The sequence below is a fragment of the Cervus elaphus genome, chromosome 14, assembly GCF_910594005.1.
Source record: "Cervus elaphus chromosome 14, mCerEla1.1, whole genome shotgun sequence".
Lineage (NCBI taxonomy): Eukaryota > Metazoa > Chordata > Mammalia > Artiodactyla > Cervidae > Cervus > Cervus elaphus.
Window position 1 is genome coordinate 81,401,552 of NC_057828.1, and position 22,286 is coordinate 81,423,837.

Consider the following 22,286-nt stretch of genomic DNA (forward strand, 5'->3'; position numbering starts at 1 on the left):
CGCGGGCGGCCGTCGGCCCCGGGCCTCGCCGCTGTCCTCCCGGGCACGACCGCGCTGGCCCCTGGGGGCACCACCTTGCCCCGCGCCTCGCGGGTGCCTCTCTCCCAGGGCGCCGCGTCCCGAGAGAGCCGGCGCAGCCCCGGGCCTGCTCTGGGTTTGCCGCTCAGGCTCCTCAGGCCGGAGAACAATGGAGCAGCTCTCCGCGCCTCCTCCGCCAGGGAGCTTTGTTCCTCCTCCCCGCCCGCCCGGCCCCCGTTAGCCGAGAGGATAAGGCCTCCCGGTCAGCGGGGAGTCTCCGCGCGACCCCCAGACCTCTCCCCAGGCGCTGCACACCGGGGGTGGGGTGGGAGTGCGGGCCACAGCCGGGCCGAGGTACAAGACGCGCGTCCAGATGCGCGCAGCTGGCTGCCCTCCGGCCCCCAGGCCCCAGGAGCGTCTCCCTGCCAGAACACCCACACCCGGGAAATCCGACGCGCGCTCCCGCCGGGGATCCGCAGAGGAAGCGGAGCCTCGGCACTACTCCGCGGCGGAACAGCGCTCACCTCTGTCCCCCCACAGCTGGCCTCTACCCCGGCGATGCGCTCCAACCCAGAACAGACCACGACGTGGCTGTGGGCTCCACCAGCCCCCAGATTTTGCCGAATGAGGACGCTAGGCAGGCTTTAAGATTCCAGGAAGCTGATGGGCTCTATCTCTGAGAAGCTAAGCCCGGCACCTCATTGTCCAGCCTCACCTCTGACAGGCCAGCACCGAGCCGGGGCTCTGGCCCGGGAACATCCATACCTACCGAGGCGCACTTCGGCCACATGCATCTGGGGGTGGGCCAGTTAGGGCACATCTGGGCACAGCGTCCCCGCATAGCCCGCCCGGGGTCCGCAGAGCCCCGCAGCGGGGAGGGGGCAGCGGAGTGAGGCTCGCTCCCCCCACACCTTTCCCGGCAGCGCGAGGGGAACGACAGGGGTGGGGCGGGACGCAGGACTCACCCAGCACCTGGCTGAAGAGCAGCTGCTCCAGGTCTCCCAGCACGGTCACCACGAGCTCGGGGTCCACCTTGAGGAAGGCGCGCTCCTCCTGGCCCTTGGCGGGGGGCGCGGGCCCGGAGCCCTTCTGCGCCTTGGCCTTGCTGGAGAGCAGCTCGTCGTCCGACTTGGCGTCGTCGCTCACGGCCGCCTCGGGAGCTTTGCTGAGCGGCTTGACCTCGGCGTAGGGGCCGCGCGGGATCCGGCTTGGCTTCCCCAGGCTGGGCGCGAGCGGAGCCAGAGGGGTCTTGGCGCCGCCCGCCGGGCCGCCCTTGGCCTGGAAGAGCGAGTGCTCGGACTTGGACAGCGTCTTGGACATGAGCGGCGCCTCGCGGCCCTTGGGGCCGCCCTTGCCCGAGCCCCTGGGCGCCTTGGCCATGTCGTCGCTCCACTCGGGCTCGTACAACTGCATCTTCTTCTCCGAGTCCGTGAGGAACGAGAGGTTGGTGAGCGACTTCTGCTTGCGCAGGTTGGAGGCGGGAGGCCCGCCGGGGACTCGGCCGTCCACGCTGCCGGACTTGAAGACCTTGAGCTCCGCCGCGCCGGCCTTGGCCGTGCCGCCGCCGCTGGGCGCCTTGGCGCGCTTGGGCAGCATGGCTCTGCCGTCCGCCGCCGCCTTCCGGCCCGTGCCCCGAGGCTCGTCCGCGCCCTCGCCGCCGCCGCCGCTCAGCTCCACCTCGGGCTGCGCGCTCTTGACGCTGCCGCCCAGCATTCTGCCCGCGAGGAGCGCATGGACGAACCGGGCGTCTGCAGGCACCGGGGGCGGGGGTTGGGGGAGCGGGGGAAGGGCGGGGGGAGGGAAAGGACGGAAGAAACCGCGGAGGAAGGGGGAGGAAGGGGGAGGGAGCCGAGGCGCGGGGGAAGAAACGCGAGGCAGGCGGTGGGGAAGGGAAGAAGCGGGGAGCGATGGGGCGGGGTCGGGGGGAAAGGGGCGGGGCGGGGGAAAGACAAATTAAAAATTTTAAATCGATCAAAGAGGAACACACGCCCAGAAGCTCGCCGGCGCTCGGGATGCCGGGCGCGGATCCCGGGCCCCTGCCTGCCCGGCCGGTGGGTCCCGCGGGCCGTGAGCCGCCCGCCAGCGGGAGCGGAGGCTGCGGGCTGCGACTCGGGGCGCAGGAAGGAGGAGGAGGGCGGCGGAGGGGAGGGCTGTGCGCGCGCGCGGAGCTGGGCGCGAGAGTCTATTTCTGGCTCGGGAGGGGGTGGTGTCTGCAGCCGAGATCCAGGGGCGGAGGGGTGTGGGGATGAGGGATTCGACCCGGTTTTCTCCTCGCTTTCGGCGCAGGGCGGGCAGGATCTGGGGCACGGTGGTCCCCTGCCGCGCCCGGGGGGCGGGGGCGGTGGGAGGGTCTGCTGAGGCGGTGGGGGGTGCAGGTAAAGGGGACTAAGGCTGGGCGGCTCGGGACTCGGAGGGACAGTGGGCTGAGCGGGCCTGGGGGAGACGCTGGGACGGGTGGAGAAGCCGTGTCGGGGCGCTGGCTCCCCGCCCCCACGTCTGGGACACTCCCGCCCCACCTCCCGTCCTCTGCGAGGCTCAAGGCTGCCCTCCTGAGGTGGGGACGCCTCCGTACGACGGGGCCGGGGGCGGCTTGGAGAGACTGGCCTCGTGGACTGGGGAGGGGCCTCCGAGCGCTGGAGAAGGGGGCTGACCTTGACGTCTGGGTCTGACTGCGTGACCTTGTCAAAGTCACTGCAGCCCCTGGATCTCTGGCATCTCTCCGGGGACTATAGTACCGGCCTCAGAGGTAAAGGGACTGGACCTGGGATGTGCTCCATCAAGCCCAGGGCACCAGGAGGGGTCGGCTCTGGCCCCTCGCCTGCCGGAGCAGTGGTGGGGGCTGCAAGGCCAATAAAAAGATGTTTTCCTAGCCGCCCCCACCCGCCTCGGGAAGAGGGCGGTGTGGAGGGATGGAGACTGAGGGTTGATGGGGCTGGCCCCAGCGAGGACTGGCCCTCAGGAGACGCGACACTGCCCAGACTCCCTGGTCAGGACCAAACTGCCTGAGCAAACAGTCCTCAGGCAGGAGTGAGAGGGACAGGAGGAAGGGGGGGTCCCGGGGAGCCACCCCATCCCCACCCTCCGTCTCTGCAGCCCCAGGCGCCCTCAGACTTTGCGGCTCCTGCTGCCCCCACTCTCCTGGCCCTTGCTCAGCTCAGCTCAGCTAGTGAGGCACCAATTGCCTGTGCCAGAGGCATCTGTGTACGTGTCTGTCTGCCGCCCCCCACGCCAGCTCCCCCGCGCTCAGATGGAGCTTGACTCCCTGCACCTTGGTGGACCAGATGGTGACATGGCTTTGGAGGCCCGAGTGCAGTGCTCGGGGCCTGCTCCTTGCGTGGCTCCTGGGTGCTGGCAGGGTCCCGGGGCCTGACTGAGACACGTAAAGCCTGCAGGTCCAAGGACTGTGGCAGCGTGGATGCGCTGGCCACAGACTGAGCACAGACGCCTCAGGCAGAAGGGCATTTGCTGAGAGACGTGGACCCTTGACTGGGACTTGGAGAATCAGAGAAAGATGGCAGTGCTGCCCTCAGGGAGCTCAATGTCTGGCAGAACCCGCAGAATAACAAACGAGACTTGGACTAGGCTGCTCCTGTTCCTGGGAAACAGCACCCAGGCCCAGCGGCGTGTCCCGCACTGGCGGACAGAGGTGCGCAGTGCTCTTTCCAGGAGGACCGAGGGGGCTCTGAACCCGGGGGCAGGCCCCACATCACCCTACTGCTGTGACCCCGAGCTCCAGCACCTACTTAGGCGGTCCCCCATACATGTGAGTGGGTGTGGCAGGTGGGAGAACACGTGAAGGACCTCTCGGAAGCTTCCTGCAGTAGGATCGGCGAAAGTAGGGAAGGGTTCAGACCAGGGGGGCAGGGAGCCGGAGGAGGGGGTGCCCAGCAGCGGGGTGGGGGGCAGAGTGGGTGCGAGTTCACTAGATGGTCCCGAGGCAGAGGGCACCGTGCAGACAGGCCTCGGGGCCTGCGCAGAGGAGGAGGCTGGTCGGAAGTTCTTCCCCCGGCCTGGGCATACGGGAGACACCCTGCTCAAGCCCGGACCCTCCCAGCTGGAGGATGGGAGCCAGTCCCACCGTAGGCGCCAAAGGTCTGGGTGACAAGCCTACCACTCTTCCTGAAATCACAACGGCCTCCCAAGTCCCCAGCCTCACCCAGAGGTCTTCTCTAGCCTGCACACGACACAGCGAATTCGGTCATGAGGGGGTCTTACCATCCCTAAAACCAGCAGCTCGAGAACCTGGGGACACTGTTCCCTGCTGCCCCAGGTGACTGTCCGCCTGCTGCTCTGTGCTGTCCTGCACTTGGACTCCGCCTCCTCCGAGGCAGACCGGGCGGGCTGGCGCTGTGGCCCGTCCCAGCCTGGGTGCCGCTGTGGACAGAGGCTGGCCCTCTGCACCCCGTCTGCGGGTCCCCTCCTCCCCGCCTGGTCTCGGGAGCTGCTCCACCCACTGCCCTCCTGGTCGGTGCCCCCTGCCACTTCCTTGCTGCCCTCACTCACTCATCGGCTCCTGCATTTCAGCTTGGTCCCTGCCCTCTCTCTATTCCCCTGTGTCTCCTCTCAAGGGGCGTCATGTGCCCCGGACCCCAAGTCCGTTCCCTTCCCTCAATAATCAGCTCCTGAAATCTCACCTTCTTCCAGAAGAGAGTGTTTTCCAGAAGGGACACACGAGCCTGCCTCCCCCTCCCTCTGTGTGAAGCACCACCTGTCAATCTACAAGACGGAAAACACTTCTGCATCCTCTCCTGGGCCGATTCAGTGCTGACTCCATGGGGCTGGTCCCCTGCCTGTCTGCCCGCCCCCCTTCCCCTGTCCTTCTCTGAAGGGTCTCGCCACGGCCTTGGGGAGGTGTCTTTAAACCATCGTCCTGGAATTTACAGACGCTCCCTCCCTCTGTGCTCCCTATTCCTTTCACAGCCCCTGAGTTTCCCATCATCCTCCACTGCAGTGGGAGTGCTCGCTGCCGTGGCAACAGCCATTCCAGCATCAGTCGATAAAGCCAATACATGCAGATTGCTTCTTCGAGTAGTTCCTAAAAAGAGAGGCTCCTGCCCCGTCACGCACCCCAGCGCCAGCCTGGGGCCCTCCCAGTATCTGCCCACTCGACAGGATGAGCAGCCGGGCAGGGCCACAGAGGGGCCACGGCGAGGGGCTGTGCGGGGAGGCGGAGGCCCAGCTGGGTGGGAGTGGGTGCGGACGGCGCGGAGGCCGGTGGAGGGGACTGGGCCCTTCCCTGGCTCCAGAGGGGATGTGGAAAGGAGGCTGATTTGCAATCATGATGGCCCCCCCATCTATCTCCAGGCCCCCAGACTGCTCATCCTCTCCCTCCTATCTGCCACGGCATGGCAGTCTCTGCAGTGAGGGTGGGGGGAGTGGGCTGACGCATCTGCTCACTACCATAGAGCAATTTGAAGAATGGAGACACAGGCACCCAGCCAGGGACAGGCACGCGGTGTGATGCTCCGTCCCCCACCGATAACCGGGAGCCACAGGCCCTGCCCCTCAGTCTGACAGGGGGTCCCTGCTGGGAAGGGCTAGGATGCCCCCACCTGACTGACCTTGAAGGGTGACCTTGGGAGAAGAGGGACTCAGGTACGGGAGCGGGCGGTGAGTCCACACTCAGCTCCTCATGGGCTGAGGGCTGAGCAGAGGGGGCGTTCTGCCGACTCCTGCGCCCACCGTTGCGGGACCTGGGGGGCCAGCCCCACCTTTCAGGGGCCCTGCCATCCCTGTGCTGAGCTCATCCCCTCCCAACTCCCCGCCTTTGTGGAAAGCCCTCCAGCCACTGATGCCCGCGTCCTTCTGCCCTTGTCCCCGCTGTGTCACCCCACCCCGTGTCCTTCCCCCTCAGCAGGGACTTTCTGAGCATCCAGAACACACCCAAAGGCAGCCTGGAGGCCGCACGGCGCGGAGCGGAGTCTCATCTGCCGATGGACAGCCAGCCCCCGCCCCTCACGCCTGCCCAGTGCCTCTGAAGGCCGCCCTGACAGGCGCTGGGATGGGCCGGGGACACGGCAGATAGAAACGTGTCCTCCTGGGACGGCCAGTCAAACAGGAGGAACAGGCGACAGGCCGGAGGCTAGCTACTGAGAAGTGCTGAGGAGAAGGAACAGACTTGGGATGGGGTGCGTCAAGCAGCTGAGGGCGGGCGGTGAGCGTGTGACTGGGTGACCCAGGGAGGCTGAGCTGAGGAGGCATGTTTGAGGAAGGATCCAGAGAGAGGGCTCAGTCTCTGGGTGTCTGGGGAAGACATTTCCAGGCAGTGGGAACAGCCCATGAAAGGCCCCGGGACAGGGTGTGCCTGGTGTGTCTGGAGCACTGAGGGATCAGAGGCTCGTCTGATGGAGAGGAGGACAGGGTCAGGGTCAGGACGTGACGAAGCCGCGGTGGTCACCACTCAGCTTTGGCTCAGTGAGGTGGGAGCCCCGGCAGGCTTGAGGCAGAGGACCCGCATGGGCAGCTCCCCTGGGGAGGGTGCCATGGCTTCTGGGCTGGGCTCCCGGGCAGACAGGGCTGCAAAAATTGAGGGGAGGGAATACAGTGGCTCGGGGCGGGCGGGCGCCTGGGCGGCGGGGAGGAGTGGCCGACTCTGGGCACGCACTGAAGCCGTGGGAGTCGCCGCTGGAGCAGAAGCGGACATGTGGAAGAGAGAGGGGCCTAGACCACTCCGGGGACTGTGGCCTGCGTGGCTCTGGGCGCAGGGCTACTGTGAATCAAGGTCAGGAAACCCTCGGGAGAGGACTAGGCCCTCTGTTTCCCAGCCCTTCCTGCGGCCGCGGGCCCGCCTCTGCACGCCTCTCCTGACTCCCCACGCACTTTTCTGCAGCCGATGTGATAATTTCCTGGCATCCTGTCAGCAGCCTTCATCCACCCGTCTGTGATTCCTGAGGATCCACCCTCGGCTGCTGTACCGACCATGAGCTTTTCCCAGAACCCACTGCGGCCCTTTGCGCACAGTGGGCTCTCGGGAATGCTTAGTGAATGACGAGCAGAGTGAACGGGTGCGTGACTCAGAGCAGATGTGTGCGGCTGTCAACAGCGGTGACCTCTGGTGCCCGTGGTGAGAGACAGCGCAGCTGGGCCGGAACGGCAGCCAGGCCCCGGGACAGCTCCCAGCCACACCTTCCCTCTGGTCCCTGCAACCCTGGGCCTCGGGGGCCAGCAGTCCCCCTCCCTGCCCCTGCAGGAAGCTCCCATCCTTGTGACAGCTGAGACCCTCTCCTTCCCCGCCTCTGCCCTGCATACCTCGGGGGCCTCTGGTACGAGTGGGCAAGAAGTCCTCACGTCTCCTCCTGCCCTGGGCAGTCCCGCCCTCCAGGGCGGGTGGACTGCCTCCTGCTACAAGAGAAAAGCAGCCGGTGGACGCAGTGATCCAGCGTGGGAGCACCAGCTGGCTCACACCTCGTCCAGGAAGCCCTCCCAGACTGACCCACTCGCTTCCTCCCAGCCTCAGCTGTCCAGGGCCTAAGACATTTCTGTGGACTCTGCGGGGCCCTGGCTGAGCCTCCCTGGCCTGGGGGCTTTCTGAACTTTGGGGTTGGGGGATTTTCTCAAGGACTCAAGGTCAGGGGTGGGGGCCCAGAAGAGAGGTTTGCTGTCAGCCTGTGTTGGGAAAGATGGGGCCCAGGAAACAGAAGGCTGGGGGTGGAGCCAGGGCCGTGGTCCCCATGTGCCTCTGGCCTGGCATCTCAGGGAGGACTGCTGGAGGGTGGGGTGCCCCAGTTCCTGGGAACGCACCCGTCCTGGGCCGGCACGCCGATGGGGGTTGAGCCTTCTGTCGTGTGACGTGGGGGCTGGGCCAGGGAGGCCCCAAGGCCCGAGGCTGAGGCAGGAGCCCCCCTGGAGGGTAGGGCTCTCCTGGGCCGGGAAGGTGTGGGTCCCCTCAGGGGCTGGCTGCTCAGGGTGTGCAGGCCTCCAGGATGGGGACCGTGGCTGGAGGGCTGCTGACCTGGGAGGGAAGGTGACTGGCGCTGGGCTGTGGCCCCTTGTTCTGTCTGCCGAATGCCTGCCAGCTGTCCTGACCCCGGGCTAGAACACCGGCCCTCCACTCCTCGGTGGGGGCGCCCGGCCTGCACAGCCAGACACTGGGGCTCCCTTCCTCCTCTGAGCAGGCAGCCAGGACCCCGCGTAAAGCCAGAACTCCACAATGGTGGGCAGAGGTGCCCAGCTCTGACTCGGTGACCCAACGGCCTCCCAGGGAAGGACTGTTCCCCGCCCCGCCGCCCACCCTGGTTATCGACCACTGTGGAGGGCATTGCCAACCAACAGGCAGACTTGGAGCCTGGCTCTGATGCCCTCCTACTCACCCTCTGGTCCAGGCTGAATCCCACCTATGTCTGCCCTTCTTCCCAATGCCTTCTCGTATATGAATTCAACTCCAATTCACCCTTCAAGGCCCAGCCTCAGGGCCGCCTCCTCTAGGAAGCCTTCTCTGACTGCATCCCACACTGATCTTGAACTTTCCTCTCTACCTATTATAGTCAGGGGGCTGTTTGGACAAATCCTGCCCAGTCATATCCAAGGCAGAGAGGTTCTTTCCCTCCAGCTAAATTGTAAGCCCCCCATTACAGACTGTGTTGATGTCCCCCCAAATTCATAAACTGAAACTGATCCCCAGTGTGATGTGCTTGGAGATAGGGCATTCGGGAGGTCATTAGGTTACAAGGGTGGGTCACTTGTGCATTATAAGTAGAGGCACCAGGGTGCTTGCTTCTTCTGAGCTGTGTGCAGACAGAGCAAGAAGATGGTTGTCCCCAAGACGAGAGCTCCCGCCAGGAACTGAAATGGCCAGCACTCTGACCTTGGACTTCCCAGCCTCTAGAGCCATGAGAAATACACTTCTGCTACCTGCACTGACCGCGCCTCTCCTCTGTGGCAGTTAGCAAGGGCCGTGGATGCCTGTGAGCTGCGGGCCAGGGGTCTTACTGCCACTGGGCACCTGCTGTTGCCACGGACTCCCTGAGACCCATGGTGGGCGTGTTCCATCAAATCCTCCAAATCTGGGGCTGCCATTGTCTTTGTTTTACGAGAAATACGCTTAACCAGGACCACCCTGCAGGCTGCCGTGGGGATCGGGATTTGAACACAGGCTGGGGCATTCACGTCTGCCTGGACAGCAGCCAGTTCCTGCTGTCCTGGGGACTTACTGAACAATTGCATGTGATCCCAAGAAGTGTGGCACCCCATAGCAGAAAACTCAGCGTCCTGGTGGGGTAGGAGGCCGGGGCCCCGCAGGGGGTATGGGCACTGGGAAGGAGGCCCCGCCCCTCCTACCTGTCCAGGTGTCCCCTAGGGCCTGGTCGCCCGTCCCGCCTGCCTGGGGTCTGCCAGGCCCAGGCCTGCAGTCACACTCAGCCTGGCCCGCAGAATCCCGGGTGGCGGCAGGGTGGAGTTCTCCTCCTCCATGCTCAGCACCAAGGTCCCTTCGTGGCTCAGCCGCAGGACCTCTGTCCTGGGGTCCTGGTCAGTTCCGGGGGACCTGGCAGCCCTAACCATCCAGGACCCTTGGAGGCTTCCCTGTTCTCAAATGCTGGGGCCCTGGGTTCCCTTCAGGGCTCGCGGCATGGCCTTAAGAGAACGCCTCCCTTCTCTGCACTTCGGCTGATCAGGAAGAGGTCAGCTGGAAGTGGGGGTGGGCTTCCAGCTGGAGGGGCGGGAGGAAGCACCTGATCCAGGTCTCAGTCTGAAACTGGACTTGAGTGAAGTCAGAAGCCAGCTCCCAGCTGACAGGGAGACCAGGTAAGAAGGCGATGTCTCCCATGTGGGCTTGGCTTGTGTGTTGCCATGGCAACCGTCCCCCACACACCTGCTGGCACGTCCATTGCATACTGGGTCCCAGAGGAGCTCCATGAGGCCCAGGTACAGCATCCTGAGACCAGGACCAGCCCTCGGTTGTCATAGCAACTGCAGGCTGCGGGGGGCGGGGGGGCTGGTGGCAGGAACTCCAGGCAGGAGGTGGGGCTGGCGCGTCTGCTGGCTGTGTGCGGTCGTGTGGGATGGAGACGCATGAACCACATGTGTGGGTGTGTCCTCTGTGCAGGGGAACCTACAGGCCTCTCTGACCCGTCCGTGCAGGGTTGGCTATTCTAAGATCATTGAACCACAATGCTCAGAGGAACCTCAAAGACATCTTTACTCAGTTTTCTGCTTTAGGGCAGAACTGGTGCTCTTACACGGAACCCTATTACCTCGCTGTGGGCCATGAAACCCAAAAGCCAGATGAAGGAAACACTGGGCCAAACCCAGGTGGTCTGGCAGCCCTGTGATGACCTCACCGCCAACAAAGCAGAATCTGTTAGTCAGTGCTCAGCAACTGGATACAGAAAGTCCATAAAACAACCATCAGATGGCCAAGTTGTGCGTGAATACGTTCATCTCGCTGGGAGACGTAACATAGGGTCCATCAGGTTCTGAAAGAGGTCCTTGATGCCAAAAAATTGAAGCCAGCACCAATAGAAAGGAGAAGCCTTGGCCGACGTGGATCTGGGCTGATGGACTGGTTGAGCTAACAAGCCTGCCTCTTCCTATCTGCAGGGACACTCCCCTCCCATGCTTCTCAGGTGGCACCTCTGTGTTTTACCGGAGCTTTGTTAGTTTTAGACTAGGCATTAAACATAACAGAAAAGTGCAGTGGGGCTCCTATCTCAATGATGGTACGACCCCTTGGCACTTATAAACCGCCCTGCGAATGTCCGGAATACCCACAGGAGAGGGGCCAGGGACTCAGCCTTCCCACATGAGTCTGATCTCATCCCAGATGCTTCCGTCCTGTACCCCCACCCCTTCAGCTCCGCGGAGGCCCAGCCTCCCAGGGAGGAAGCATGCAGCTCACAGGGTGCAGCTCCTCCCTGGACTGTGGACCCAGGGCTGCCCACTCCACCCCAGGGCCAAGCCCCTCCGGCTGGAGATCCCTCCCACTGTGACCTAAATCCTTCTGCCCCCAGAGCCGGCTCTCAGGGCAAGGACAACCCCGGGCCTGGGGTGGCCCCGCACCTGCCCGCCCTCTGCCTTGACCCTGCAGTCATCTTCAGCTCGCTCTGAAGCTCTGGCCGCACCCCTGGAGACCCAGGAAGGCGGGGTTTGGATTCCTCCTGCCCCTTGAAGGATGCGCGGGGAATGAATGTTACAACCTAGGGTGGTTCTCAGTCCTTAACCCTCCTGGTCACCGTGTCCAGGTCCCCTCACTCCACGGTGTCTCCCAGAGCTCCTTCTGGTTGGACTGAGGGCTGTCTTCTCATGGGGAGTCTCTCAGCAGGGACCCTAACCTCTCCTCACAGGGGTGGGGAGCTGTGGGCAGCGGATGCTCTACACCCGTTTCTGCCCATTCAGTGGTGCCCAGGGAGGGACTGAAGCCTCGCCCGTCATTGGCTGGGAGGGCTCTTCATCCGCCTGGTCTCCCCAGCAGCTGGGAAGAAGACTGGCCTGCCTTTGCTGGGATGCAGGAGGGGCAAAGCCCTGTGAAGCTGAGTCTTCAGGACAACCCCGGAGGCGAGGTCTTTCCGCCAGTCACAGAAGGATGGATGGTGGTAAGGATCTACCAAACAGCGCCCACCCCAGCTGGGATTCCTAGCTGTCCCCCTGCTCCCTGGAAAACTGTCCCGAGGTTGGGCAGAGTGGTCTGGTCTGGAGAGACCACAAGTGACCCGGCCCACCACCCCTCAGTAAGCACCCTCACCCTTGAGATCTGCCCGCAGCTTGCAGAGGAATGAACACCAGTTCATCTGAGGCCGGAGGCTGGATCTCAAAGCCATGCTGAGAGGAGCCTAGTCCAGGACAGACAGGCTCGGGACACAGGGACCAGGCTGCAGCCTCAAGAAAGACCACGGCGGGCAGTGAGCACCTTCCCTCCCACCACGCTTCCCCACACTGAAGACGGCCACTGCTCGTATCCTCAGGGGGCTTCCCAAAACCAGAGCTCTGCCCTTGCCTGCTGGGATGTTCGCACACTCCAGAGCTGGGGCTTCACTTCGGGGCCTCCATGCAGCTCATGTGCAGTTGCACAGGCTGAACACTGCACAGCTCCATGGCCACAGAAGCCCCACAGGGCAGAGTTTGTGCCTGTTTTGTCCCTGGATGTACCCAAGTGTCTAGAGCAGAGCCTGACATGTGCTCGGTGCTGAATAAAAATTGGGTCACTGGGTATAACTCTCTGGAGGTGGATAACACAGAGCCCCGCGTTCTTGGCCAGAACAGGAAACAGGGAAGCCAGGCCTTGCCTACTCTGTACTCATGGGTGCAAACACCTGAGAACCCCTGATGTTCCTTCTAGAGTGGGAGTGGTCTGGGGGCCCAAGCTGCCCGGCCTCTGCTGATTCTGACCCTCCACTGAAATGGGCTGAGCCCCCTGCCTGGAGACAAGTCCCATTCCAGAATCCCCCAGGCTCCTCCCTCCCCCCAAAGAGACAGAGTCCAGATCCCTCGGGTTTTCCATCTCTCCTCCCCGCCGGCTTCCTCAGTGACTTCACCGCTCCAGCCTCCCCCTCCCTGGCCCTCCCCGAGCCCGGCTCCGCCTCCCTGGCCATCTCACAACTGTGCAGCCTCCCTGGGTGTCCAGGACCCGGACTGTCCCCTGCAACCCTGCAGTGAGGTCACGGCTGGGACGGCCTAGAGTGTGACCTCTGAAAGCTGGGCTCCAATCCTGGCTGGACCACCTTGGGATATCCCCACCCCCCCGCCCCGCCACCTGGAAGGTGGGCACCTTAGGAGCACACCCCCCCGGTCTGTCCCACCAAGCTGCAGCAGGTCAGCATGTGCTGAGTGGCTCTGTGTGCTGGGCAAAGCTTCTCAAGGCTTTGCCTATGCGGGTGCCTTTTAGCCCCATGAAGCCCTTGGAAGCTGGTGTGGCTGTCATCACGGAGGCACAGGGGGACCAGGAACCAGCCCAAGGCTGCAGAGCCAGCAAAGGCAAGGCCGCGATGCCCAGCGGGGCCCTGGGTCCCCACCTCCACATCCCTCCGGCCCCACGGAAGCCCTGCCCCCGAGACCACAGCCCACACCGCCTGCCTGGAGCATGGGCTGTGCTTCCCGTCGATTGTCTGTGCATCCTCTCTTCACAGATGGCTGGGACACACACCCGGCCTCAAAGTCCCCAGAGGGTGGGAAGGCGGGTGGGAAGGGGGGTTAGCCTAGCGCAAACAAAACAGGCTTGGGATGCAGAGCCAGTGGCGTTTGGGCTGGACTAGGGCCGGGGTCAGGGACTGTCCCACTGGCGGAGGTGAGGAAAGCCCAGCTGAGCCAGCAGCACGTGGGAAGGCGGGGCCTGGACTCCAGTCCCGGCAGCCCTCGCTGCGCGTCCTCAGAAAAGCTTTTTGCAGAACCTCTCTGAGCCCCCTGCCTACAGCAGAGCAGCACTCCCCCGATGAAGCGTGTGTCATGTGCTTACGAGGGACATCGTGGGGAGCACCCGGTGCTCTGCTCTGCACACAGTAGGTGCTCAATAAACAGCAGCTGTCATCAGCATTTGGTCCTCCCTGTGTCTGGGGAGTTGAGGCAGCGGACCTGGTGTCAGCTCAGCTACTCATGAACCACAGACGCCGCTTTAAGCAGGTCACCCTCCCTCCCTGAGCCTTTCTTCCTGGCGAAAATGAGGCCACATTTGGGTGAGGCTACCGTCTGTTAGCGTAGCCTCACTGTCCGTAAGGGCTTCCCAAGTAGCGGTAGTGCTAAAGAACCTTCCTGCCAATACAGGAGATGTAAAGAGATATGGGTTCAATCCCTGTGTGGGGAAGATCCCCTGGAGAGGAAATGGCAATCCACTCCAGTATTCTTCCCTGGAGAATGCCATGGACAGAGGAGCCTGGCAGGATACAGTCCACGGACTCGCAAAGAGTTGGACACAACAGAAGCGACTCAGCATGCACACGCCGTCTATTAGGGCTGTGACCCTCAGCACCTTTTGAGCCCAAGGCCTCTGCAGCCCAGAGACCCAGATCCAGCCTGAGGATCCCGGGAGAGTTGGTGGAGGGTGGCGTGTGGCTGCCTAGGAGCCCCAAGGCGGTGTCCCGGCTCCCCCCTGCCCTGGGAGGAAGTGCCAGATCTGGGGTTTTCTCTCCTAAACCTACAAGGTGTGAACAACTGAGTATGGCTTAAAGATGGAGTCAGCTCAACAAGAGAGGGAGGAGAAATGCAAATCAGCCTCGCGGAAGAGGCCAGGGGCAGAGGCGCGTGCCCCAGTGACCCGTGGACAAGCGGCGTGAGGATGAGAGAAGACCCTGCCATTCCCTGCCCGCTCAGTACTTGCACATGCATGAAGTATGCCGATCTTGGGGTCACCCTCCTGGTCCTCTCCCACATGGCCTCATATGCAGGCACTGGGGACTCTGGCCCTGTTTCCCAAATTAAGATCCAATGGAGACTCTGGCAATGTCTGCATGTCAGCAACCAAGGGGTGTGTCAGCAAATGGGACCAGTGCCAGGTCTCCCTGGCACACCCGGTGGGCGTGCGGAGGGCCAGGGCACAGGCGTGGACACCCCCACACTGCCCAGGGCAGATGCGGAAGGAGCAGCTGGCGGTGGACCCAGTTGGGACAAACAAAGGCGGCACCCAGCACCCTGCTTGGGGGCACGTCGTCATGGAAAGCCTCTCCCTGCTGCACAGAGCCGCCCTGATGGTTTGTTGGTTGAACGAGAGCAGTGATGAGTGAGTGCGGCCCTCTAGACTCCCTTCCCTTCCTCTCATCTCCGTTTCTTCAGGCTCAGAGGACAGGCCCCCCACAAAGCATAGGCAGACCCCAAATGTCTCCCCATCCCACCCGTCAAAGAGCCTGCAGTGTCCTTGGCAGAGGTGGACACTGACCACAAGGCGGAGAGCCTTGCCCGCTGCCCAGGAGGCTTGCAGGAGGTGGGGGGCTCTCTTCCTTTGTGAAGGGGCTTCTTCTCTTTGTGAAGCCCACCTCGCAAAGCTGCCCTGCACCTCGCACCGTGGAGAACCCCGCCTGCCCTCCACCAGACACTGCCGCTAGAGATGGTGAGGGGCCTTCTGGCCAAGCAGCCTAGGGCTCCCAGATATAGTGAGTGAGTCCTCTCCCCACTCCTGGGCTGACGATGCCACGCCCTGGCGGTGTGGCACAAGCATGAGGAAGCCATTACACTGGCAGCTCTGCAGATGTAGAGACAGCCCGCACGGTCTCCTGGTTACCGCGTCCTGAAGCCCACAGGCCTCTGGGGCGGGCTCCTCTCACCTCCTCGGCGCTCCGACTCTGCCGAAGAGGGAGCCCCTCCCCCGATGAAACCCCGCCTCCAGAGGGAGCCTCGCCCGCCCCAGATGAACCGCCTCCTGCACCCCCCCCCCCCCCTCCCCCCCCCTCCCGCCACCCCGGAGGAAGCCCCGCCCCAGAGCACTTACCCAGGCTCGAGAGTTTCTCCTCAGCGCCGCCAGCGGGGCTGGAGTAGCCGTCAGAGGCCCAGCTGCCCTGGTGGAGGGGGCCCGGCTCCGGGTCGGCTTGGACCCTGCAGGACAGAGAACGGGGTCACTCACGGTGGAGGTCGCCCTGGCCTCCAGCCTCTCCCCTTGGAGCCCGGGCCTTCCCTTCTGCTGTGCCCGCCCAGGGCCGGGACCCCCGATGGGCATATACGCCTCCCCCCGCCCCCGGGGGTGGGCAGCAGGCCTTTTTGGCAGTTAGGCCAGGGGCACCTGAGGGCAGGGGGCCGCCTGACGCCAGTCACCCCTCAGGGTCCCCGAGTCCCTGGACCATGAATCACCGTGAGGCAGAGGGACTCTGAGTAACCCTGGCCTGGGGGCCTGTGTCCTGCCAAGGTCCCTGCCCCCAGGTCGCCCTATGAACCTGCGGGAGGGCCGTGCTCTGAAGCGGAGGCCGCTGACCCCTCCGGAGAGCTCATGGCTGAGGAGGATGGAGCAGGCGGTGGGGAGGGCCCAGCTAGGTCTCTGTGACCCCCGAGGGTGGAGTCCTCACTGGGCCCAACCTGGCCTGGGCCCAACCTGGCGGTGGAGAGGAAGGGCACGGTCTCCGAGCACCAGCTCCCAAGTGCACACAGGCCTCCGAGCACAACCCCTGGGTACAGTCCTCCCAGGAACAAAGGCCCCGGGAACTTCTATTACAGGCAATTCCCCGGGCTCTCCTAGCCGCCTGCCCCTGCTGAGTCTCCAGCTAAATGGGCCCTTTGGCAGCTTGAGGGGCTGGCGGGACGTGTGAGCAGGAGGAGGAATCGATGGCTGGCCTGGGTCGTGGGGCGGGGGCTGCCTCCCTGTCCAGGCTTGACCGGTCTCAGCTTTGGGGTGACCTGAGCGGGTCAGAGACCAGAGGGACCTCCTCTCTCCCGGCCTCACTGGGTCCATGGCTAAGGAGATGCCCTCCAGGCCCAGACTCACCTGAGAGTCTGGGGCTGTGGGGGCGTTTGCTGGCCGGCAAACTCCCGCAGGCAGCCAGGGCCCTTGTGGGTCTGCAGGCCCTGCGCTGGGGACTGGGCGGGCTCAGAGGGAGCAGGGGGACTCACCTTGCTGGGAGCACCTGCCACGTGCTGCCTTCGAAGTTTATGGAAATCGAGCATAAACCTGCGCTTTTCTGGAGGGGGCGCAGTGTACTGGTGAGACTAGGTGAGGGCTGAGTAATGTAACACCACACACACACACACACACACACACACACATACTCACCACACATGCCACACACACACATGCCACACACACCACACACACACCACACACCACACACACACCACACACACCACACACACACACCACACACACACACACACACACACACACACCACACACGCCACACACACACATGCCACACACACCACACACACCACACACATACACGCCACACACACCACACACACACCACACACACCACACACCACACACGCACGCCACACACACACACCACACACACACACGCCACACACACACACCACACACACCACACACACACCACACACACCACACACATACACGCCACACACACCACACACACCACACACACACACGCCACACACACCACACACACACCACACACACCACACACCACACACGCACGCCACACACACACACCACACACACACACGCCACACACACCACACACACACCACATGCCACACACACCACACACACACCACACACCACACACGCACGCCACACACACACACCACACACACACACGCCACACACACCACACACACACCACACACACCACACACACACACCACACACGCCACACACACGCCACACACACACACACGCCACACACACACACACACACCACACACACACACACCACACACACACACCACACACACACACACACCACACACACACACCACACACACACACACACACCACACACACACCACACACACACACACACACCACACACACCACACACACACACCACACACACACACACACCACACACACACACCACACACACACCACACACACACACCACAAACACCACACACACACAGACACACACCACACCACACACCACAAACACAACACACACACAGACACACATCACACACACCACACACGCCACACACACGCCACACACACGCCACACACCACAAACACAACACACACAAAGACACACCACACATACACACACAGATGCCACATACACATATACCACACACAGACACACCACACACAGACACACACACCACACACACACACCACACACACACACCACACACACACCACACACACACACACCACAAACACCACACACACACAGACACACATCACACACACCACACAGACGCCACATACACATATACCACACACAGACACACCACACACACATACAGACACACCACACACACACTACACACACACACACACACACACACACAGAGCTGAGCACCCCTACCCAGTTGTCAGGGGCCAGGGCAGTGAATAGGAGTACCTGGCTGTCACATTGATTGTCACTGTTCTTGTGAGCAAGGGCGAGAGGGGGTGCACGGGACAAGGCGCCCACCCTGGGCAGTGGGGAAGGCAGTCTCAGGGCTCTGACCTCAGGAGCAGCACACTTTCACCTCCTCCACCCCACATGGCCACGCCCTGCGTCCCCCAGTGATCCCAGCTGGAATGGATGGCACCGTCTATGTGGGACATTGGTTGAAAGTTGAACCAGAGAAAAGAAAACCCATGCCTGACCCTCGAGAGACTGCTATCGCAGTGTCTCCTAAACCCTCACCAAACCGTCACCCTCACACTAACTTTCACCCTAACCTCACCCTCAGGCCTGGGCTCTTTTCTGTGGAGAGAGAAGGGTGAGGGCAGAGACGAGGGAAGCAGGTGGGCAGGACCAGAGCATGCAGAGCAGACCGAGGCCGTCTCTGTCATGTCTGTCCTGTGTGTCTGGGGCAGCTGTCCGGGCTGTGGGGAAGGGACACCTTCCAAGGAGGCAGGGGAAAATACCACCGCTTCATTCCCTGGAGGAGCAGGAGGGGCCTGGGGATGTGGAGCCTGAGACCCGCGGCTTCTGTGACGGGCTGGCGCTGTGCAGAGGCAGGCTGTGGGGTGCGGGAAGGTCTCCGTGGAAACAGGGTGTCTGTGACCCCTGGGGGCAGACACATATCCTCGCCACGCGGCCCAGCACTGCTCGGGAGGGGTGCCCACTGGTCCCAGGCTTCCTTTTGAACCACAACCCTCCTGTAACCCTAACACGGGCCTGAAACGGTCTGAGAGGTGGGACATGAATGAAGATCCCTGCTGAGGTGTCAGGACACTTTTCTGTTTAAAACACAATGGTGTCCTGAGCGGAGGAAAATGTCTGTTTAGGTCGCACGGAGATGTTCAGAGGAAAAGAGTTGACCTCTTTGGAAAAAGTCAGATTCTACATCTGCCAGGGGACCCGAAGGGTAGATAATGTAAAATCTGGAACCGTGGAGTCAGAGACACATTTCCCCAAAGACGATCAGCGCGAAGGCACTCCGGGAGGAGACGCAGGCCCCAGAGTCGTAGGGACGCGGCTCATGGGCGGGGAGAGGACCAGTCCCAGGACAGGCCTGACCGCCTTGAGAATCAATTCCAGAAGCACAAGGGGGGCTGTGCGGGCTGCGCCGGGGCGCCCCCAGGGGCGGGGTCCCCACAGGAGACTTGCTGGGGGCTCACAGCCGGTGGGTAATCTGAGCCTCTTCCGTCGCTGGAAAGTTCTTGCTAACTTGTAGACACCATGACGCGGACTTATCACTTTGGAGCTGCACCAAGTAAATGTTAATTCATCGCACACACGACAGCCCTTCACGTTCCTCAGAGCAGGCCTCGCGCCCGCCTCAGCCACCCTTCTCCAGGGCAAACTGCTTCCTCGCTGGCAACCACCCTTCAGGGCTTCTGGGGTCCCTCACCGCCCTGGCAGGCTTCCTCTCAGTGTGGTTTCCTCGCACCAATGCCCTTTTAGACTGTGGAGCCTGTAACTGAGTGCAGTACCCGGCAGAAGGCTGGGCTACTGAGAGGGGGCGTGCCCCTGTCCCGGCCCAGCTGTCTGTTACATGCAACAGGGGAGCCCAAGACTTTTCAGGGGTCAAGCCACACTTCTGGCTTCGTGTGAACATGCACCCTCCTCTCCCATCCCAGCTGCTCCCACCTGGGGGACCCAGCATTCAGGGAGCTCCTCCACCCAAACTGTGGGTGAGCTCGTCCTGGAATCAGCCCAGAGGAAAACCCCAGGAAGTCTGCTTAGTCAGGGAAGGCACTTCATTTGCATTCAAGCATCTCGAAACTGTGCCATACTTGGTAACTAGAATGCTGCTTATTTAAAGGTGGCCGTTTCAGACTAGAGGTATATGTTTTTGCTAAGGAAGGACAGGTGACGGAAGCACATCTCTGAGCTCCACTTGCAGTGTCTGAAGAGAGCTGGCAGCTCGGCTTGTTGGCTGTGCTGGGGTGAAGGGTGGCCCAGCCCCCGCTGATGGTGCCGATGTCAGAAGCCGGTCCCCCCGGGTATGCACACAGGCCACGTGGGGGCTGCCGGGGGTCCGTGGGGATTTCACGACCATGGAGGGAGGGCCTCGCTCAGCGGTGGCTGGCCCAGGTGAGTCAGGTGAGACTGTAGCTAACTGCCTCGGCTGCATGACACCCTGACACCTGTCCTCGAAGAAGTAAGCATGCTGGGGGCACCCCCTCCAGACCTGTGTCTCGTGGCGTGCCCAGAGTTGGGTCTGGGCACCCCTTAGGGTCCCACCCCCGGCCCTGCACTCCCCCCACACATTCTGTTCTCTCCGCCGGCACCTCCCCTCCATGACCCCCCGAGTCCGGGCTCCATCCCCCTGCTATCCCCCAGCAGCTTACCTGTACCGGAAGGGGGCCACGGTGGCCGTGATGGGCTGGCCGTGCGGGTGGGCCGAGCCGAAGCTGACAGCCCCTGGGCCCGGGCGTGGGCTCCGCACGGGGCTGCAGGCCGGGGAGGGAGGCCCCGAAGCCGCCCGGGGTTCAGGTTCCAGAGGCCTGGGTGTCCCGTGACTTGTGCCTGGAACATCTCTCTGATCTTTCCCTGGGTGGCTGGAGGGCTTTCGCACTTCGGGAGTGCCCGGTAACTGAGTGTCTCCGTGAAAGCTGGCCCGGGAGGGGCTCCTGCCGCGGGTCTGGCGGTTCACAGTCCCTTCCTGGGCCCCCCTCTTCTGCCCTGGGGTGCCCCGTGTCTCTCCAGCTCGTCTCAACCTGGCCCGGCTGGCCAGGGTGGCCTTGGGGGCCACGTGGGGGCTGCTCCAAGGAGAGCCGTTGGGAGCCCCCACCCCCACAGACAGCTCCCTCGGTGCCCCCGCGGCCTTGGGGGAGCCTCTCCCCCGGGGCGCCTTAGGGGACGATCCCCTGGAAGGGCCGCTGGTCTTGCCTAGTCTTGGGGAGACCGCCCGCTGGGGGCTCAGGGCCAGGCCGGCCTGGCGCGGCCGCAGCTGGGGCGATGATGCTGGGGTCTGGGTCCTGCTCTGTGAGGCAGCGCGGGGCATGGGGATGGCGGAGGAGTGCTGGGGGCGGCCCGCGGCGCTCAGGCTGGCTGTACCGTCCATGGCTGGCGGGCCTGTGGCAAGGCTACTGACCTGTGGAGAGAGGACGGGAGACTGTGAGGCCCTGTCCTGGGGGCACTGGCGCCCCTCGGTCGCATCCTGGCTGCCCACCCGGCTCAGGGAGGACCCTCTGCCTCTTGCAAACGCAGGAGAAAGTGCCCACGCACTGAGACGTGCTGTGCGAACAGGCGGTTTAAGCTTGTCCCGGGGCCTGGCCACAGATGGGGGCAGGCCCCTGTCTTCAATCTCTTCTCGCACCGAGTCCAGAATGCTCTGCCCCCGCGGAACTGACTCCCTGCCCTCAGCTGGCTTCTGCTATGGCCTCTTTGCCGGACGCCTACCTTCCCCCGGATATGGCCCTGGGGCGTCAGCTCCAGATCCCACCAGCCTGACGGCAGTCAGCCCCCCGTGGTCACAGCCTGCCTGCACCCATCCTGGCCAGGCTCCTGGCGCCCAGCTCGCACCTGCCTGGCATCAATGCCCCCTCTCCCGGCTCCTTCCTGCTGTGCCCACCCATGCGTCCCTGGAGATGTGGGCACCCAGCCCACAGCCTTCCTCTCTAGCCCCTTCCCTACCCACCTCTGCCCCAGGCAACCGTTCCTCCTGCCCCTCCTCTGGCCTCAGAGACGAGGGTCCCACCCTGAGATAAAGGTGGAGCCCTCTAGGCAGCCTCTGCCACCAGCACCTGTCCTTCTCTCTTGGACCCCAATCTGTGAGTCATCCCCTCTCTCCCATATCTTCCCCAGCATGCTAACGAATTAATTGACCAATTAAATTACTTTCATTTCAAAGGAAGTTTGAAGTCGGCTACAAAGACACACAGTCAACTCCAGAGGAAAGAGCTCAGTGTAGAAATGAATCATGCAACAATTAGCAGAGCACAGGCACGGATGCTCCCATAACTGTTGTGGGAAAAGCCTTACAGCATCGTGCCGAAGGCAGGAATCCTGAAGGAGGATGCTGAGAGGTTGGAGTGCATAGAATTAAAGTCCCTGGGGGACAGGAAAGCCCTTTCCCTAGGTTCAGGCCGCCAGTAAACTGCAAACACACTCGCCACTCGGGTGAGGGACGAGGAGTCCACACCTTCCCTCCGGGGGGCTCCATCAAATGGATCAAGAGCAAACACCCCCTAGGAGCAGGGGCCTAAGGATCAAACAAGAAATTCATAAAGTGATACGGTTGGCCAGAACACAACAAAAACAAAGGGCTTCATGAGACTGAAGGAGATGCAAATTAAATCAGTTAATGTCGGTTGCTGTCAAGTTTACTGTCTCCTGAAAACTGTGATTTCCAGTCGTGGT

General features: G+C 62.8%; 1 protein-coding gene across 12 annotated transcripts in view; it reads right to left on the reverse strand.

Moving 5' to 3' along the window:
* Positions 1-22,286, reverse strand: part of NAV1 (neuron navigator 1) — a 190,661-nt gene that overhangs the window by 116,331 nt on the left and 52,044 nt on the right. For 7 of the 12 annotated variants that reach the window (XM_043923147.1, XM_043923145.1, XM_043923146.1 and 4 more), the window contains exons 2-5: positions 20,273-21,018; positions 15,365-15,468; positions 7,267-7,359; positions 984-1,766 (exon numbers count right to left, since the gene is read on the reverse strand). In XM_043923147.1, the coding sequence (XP_043779082.1) occupies positions 984-1,766; positions 7,267-7,359; positions 15,365-15,468; positions 20,273-20,988 (1,696 nt within the window). In that variant the 5' untranslated portion in view covers positions 20,989-21,018. Of the gene's footprint in view, positions 1-983; positions 1,767-7,266; positions 7,360-15,364; positions 15,469-20,272; positions 21,022-22,286 lie in introns of all 12 variants that reach the window. The other 5 variants (XM_043923150.1, XM_043923149.1, XM_043923144.1 and 2 more) reach the window with 3 other exon arrangements.